The 3,542-nt window shown below is 45.0% G+C and overlaps 1 protein-coding gene across 1 annotated transcript; it reads right to left on the reverse strand.

Annotated features, from left to right (window-relative positions):
• Nucleotides 1-2,311: 2,311 nt before the first annotated feature.
• On the reverse strand, nucleotides 2,312-3,253 carry LOC115081352 (olfactory receptor 5V1-like). Its single transcript, XM_029585832.1, has one exon. The coding sequence runs from the start codon at nucleotides 3,251-3,253 to the stop codon at nucleotides 2,312-2,314; it is 942 nt and encodes a 313-aa protein (XP_029441692.1).
• Between the last annotated feature and the right edge of the window lie 289 nt (nucleotides 3,254-3,542).

A 3,542-nucleotide genomic window follows, 5' to 3' on the forward strand; every position in this document is an offset into this window, starting at 1 on the left:
ACGCAATTGTGTTACCCTGGAAAAGTCAGGAAATATGCAAATTAATCCTCCCAAATAAGTAACATTCATAGCTTTGAAATAATATTTCATAATCAGAGCTCTGTCAAATTCTGAAAATAAAGAAACAAAAAGGACGGTTCTCTCCACAACCTGAAGCCCAGAGCTCTCCAAATATTCAGATAGGTTTTCAAAATCTCCTATATCCCCAACTGGGGATGTCTGTATCTGGCTCTGTCTTTGTTTTAAATACAAATTCTTTTTAACTGCTGGTATCTGTTCTTCCGGAATCTTTAGAATCTCTTTCAAATACCTTTTAAAAGTTATTAGTCGTATTTCACCCACTACTTTGGGAAAGTTCAAAACCTTAAGGTTAAGTTGTCTGAGGTAATTCTCTACCGACTCCAGCCAGCACATCGAAATAGCCTGGTCTCTCACACAAACGGTGCTTGCATCAGACACTTGTTTCACATCCTCTTTAACCTGCAGCAAGACTCGAGTGTTCCTCGTCCTTCAATTGAGATTGATTTACAACAGAGTCCATTTTTTGGGAGATTTCTTCCGTTTTCTGGGTCTGCTCATTAAATGCCTTTGTCAGCCCCACAATCAAATCCCATAGGGACTCCATAGTAATTACATCTGGTCTCTTTATCTTAATGGGGATTCTTATAAGGTTTCCCATTACCTCTCTTTCTCCTGCCACCAATGTTAATATCTGTGAGGATTCCTCCTTTCTCTCCTCTCTCCTCGCTGAGGACTCTGGAGATACAAAGGAATCTGGTAGCCTCTCCCACTCCGCAGTGTTGCCCTGCTGTCCCTCGATAGGGTCACTCCTGTGACATCTCTCACCGGCGACTCTACAGCTTTGGGAGTGCGTGAAGAAATTGCTTTCGGCTGTTCTCGTGGTTCCGATGTGGTCAGCGATATCTCCCCAGGCAGCGAAGGGATTCCTTCTCCCGACCCGCCAGTGGGGCTCGATGCCCCAATTTGTGGTATGGGGGATGCATACTGCGATATAATATGCTGACCTGCGGGGAGTGAGGGCTCGGGTGGATAGACCCTCACTCTCCCTTCTCTCTTTTGAGGCATTTAGATTAAGAGGAAAATAAATTACAAGAGGTAAGGCGAGTCTTGTAGGAGCATTGCAGTGTGCGTCCATTCAGGGAGCCATCTCGGATCCTCTCCCCAAGAAGTGTCAGATTAATAACTTTAAGCTATCCATCTAAATGGCTTTTGAATATCTATCCCTGTGTGTTTTGTCTTACACTCGCCTCTGGATGATCACAGAAGTGAGAGAGAGGGAACACTCTTAAGCAGTAAGATGCTGGAAGGACTTGGAAGATATTTTTATTAATAAATAAGAAGGAAGAAGGAAATATTTTTTTTAGTGGAAAGGAAGCTCCAAAGGGTCATAATATGAAGTTGCATGAGGTAGAGTCAGGAGCAATATAAGGAAGCATATTTTAACAGGAAGGGTGGATGATGCAAGGTAATGGGGGAGGCTGGAATGATTCTGGAATTCAAGAAAGTTTGAGACGGGCATGGAGGATCTTCAACAGTAGGGAGAGGGGTGGAAAGAGGAAAACCTGGTTCAGACACAGAGGATTCTTGATGGGGGACTGAGGGGAAAGTCATAGATGTAATATGTTCTGTAATATTCAACTAGGAAAGCAGAACAGGCAGATACTGGATAGGCCTTGATGTCCTTATCTGCCATCTTATTCTATGTTTATATTAACCAGTTGACTTCCGAGCATCTTTCAACCTACACAGCTATGCAGCTTCTTCACCTGTGGCAGCTCCTTAGATGTGCTCCAGGGGTAGGTGGGAAGGAACAATGTACGCTAATCCCCATCCACAGCCGATGGTATACTTAGAAAATCTGCAGCTCTGTTCCAACTGGCACTGGAAATCTCTTTGAAGTCAGGAGCTTACCAGGAAGAGAGGATGGCCTAGTAAACAGGGTGTCGGGTTAGGAACCAGGTGACCTATGTCTGCCACAGGTACTTTCTGTGACTTCAAAGAAACTGCTTTATCAAGCATTGTCTCAGGTACTTTAGGACAGTGACTCCTTGAACCTGTATGTAATTTCTCATTAAATGGAAAAAATAAATACATATAAAAATTGGCACCAGCAACACTGTGGCCCAATAGCTACAGCCCCTGGTCACTTGCAAGCAGTGAAGTCCATTAGTATGTCTTGCAGTGTTTATGGTGATACATTTCAACAGTCAGTACTTACAGCAGTCCCCTGAGATATCAACTGCTTTTGTTTTTTAATGTTTTATCATCAAAGATCATTCTAAGTTGTGCCTTACATCATGAGGGAGACCATCCTACTGCCCACTTTTCCCAGAGCCTGTCTGACTTCCTGGTTTCTCAAGGTATAGATAACTGGATTCAACATTGGGACCACAGCACAGTACAGCAAAGAAACTACCCGGTCCCTCTCCATGGAATAGTTGGCCTTGGGTCGTGTGTACATGAAAATGGCTGTCCCAAAGTACAAGAGGACCACAGTGAGGTGGGAGGTACAGGTGGAGAAGGCTTTGTGTCTCCCCTTTGCAGAAGGGATTCTCAGGACAGCCATGCCAATGTGAATGTAAGAAACCAAGATGATGAGAAAGGGGATCATCACCAGCAGAAAGCTAGCGATGGGGACGGAGACGTCCGTGATATGGGCATCACCGCAGGCTATTTCTAATACTGGTGGGATATCACACAGGTAGTGGTTGATGACGTTGGAATGGCAGAAGGCCAGTTGAGAGATTATGATGGTCTGGATTAGTGAGTTTAGGAACCCGGCGAGCCAGGAAATGACCGCCAGCCAAGTGCAAAGTCTCTTGCTCATCGCCATGATATAATGCAGGGGTTGGCATATCGCAATGTAACGGTCATAAGCCATGACCATTAGGAGGACACATTCTGTACCACCCACAGATATGAAGAAGTGTAGTTGTACCATGCAGCCAATGAAGGATATGCTCCTTTTCTCAGCCAGGAGGTTGACCAACAGGTTGGGCATACTGGTTGTGGTAGAGCAGATATCAAGGAAGGACAGATTAGTGAGGAAGAAGTACATGGGGGTGTGAAGGCAAGGATCCAGCCATGATATCATGATGATGGCCAGGTTGCCTATCAGGGTGACTGCATACAGGATGAGGAAGATGACGAAAAGCAAAACCTTCAGCTGTGGGAGGTGAGAAAACCCCAGCAAAATGAATTCTCTGCCTGAGCTCTGGTTGCCAGATTCCATTTTTCTCCCTGCAGACACAATAAAACAAAAATGCAACTAGAAGGTTAGAAATTATTTGGAAAGAAATAGATAACCAAACTGAGAATATCATAGGAGCCGACATTCAGAACGGCACTCAGTGCCATCCATGGGAAGGGAAGGGGAAGGAGGAGGATGAATCAGGCCAATTTCACTGGGCCCCTCTCTGGGTAGATCCCATGTCACTGATGTAGTCTCATCCACAGCAGCAAATATTCCATCCCACAATTCCAATGTGCTGTGCCTGGAGGAAGCGGGAGTGACCGGGAGA

Source organism: Rhinatrema bivittatum, unplaced genomic scaffold (genome assembly GCF_901001135.1).
Source record: "Rhinatrema bivittatum unplaced genomic scaffold, aRhiBiv1.1, whole genome shotgun sequence".
NCBI classification, from domain to species: domain Eukaryota; kingdom Metazoa; phylum Chordata; class Amphibia; order Gymnophiona; family Rhinatrematidae; genus Rhinatrema; species Rhinatrema bivittatum.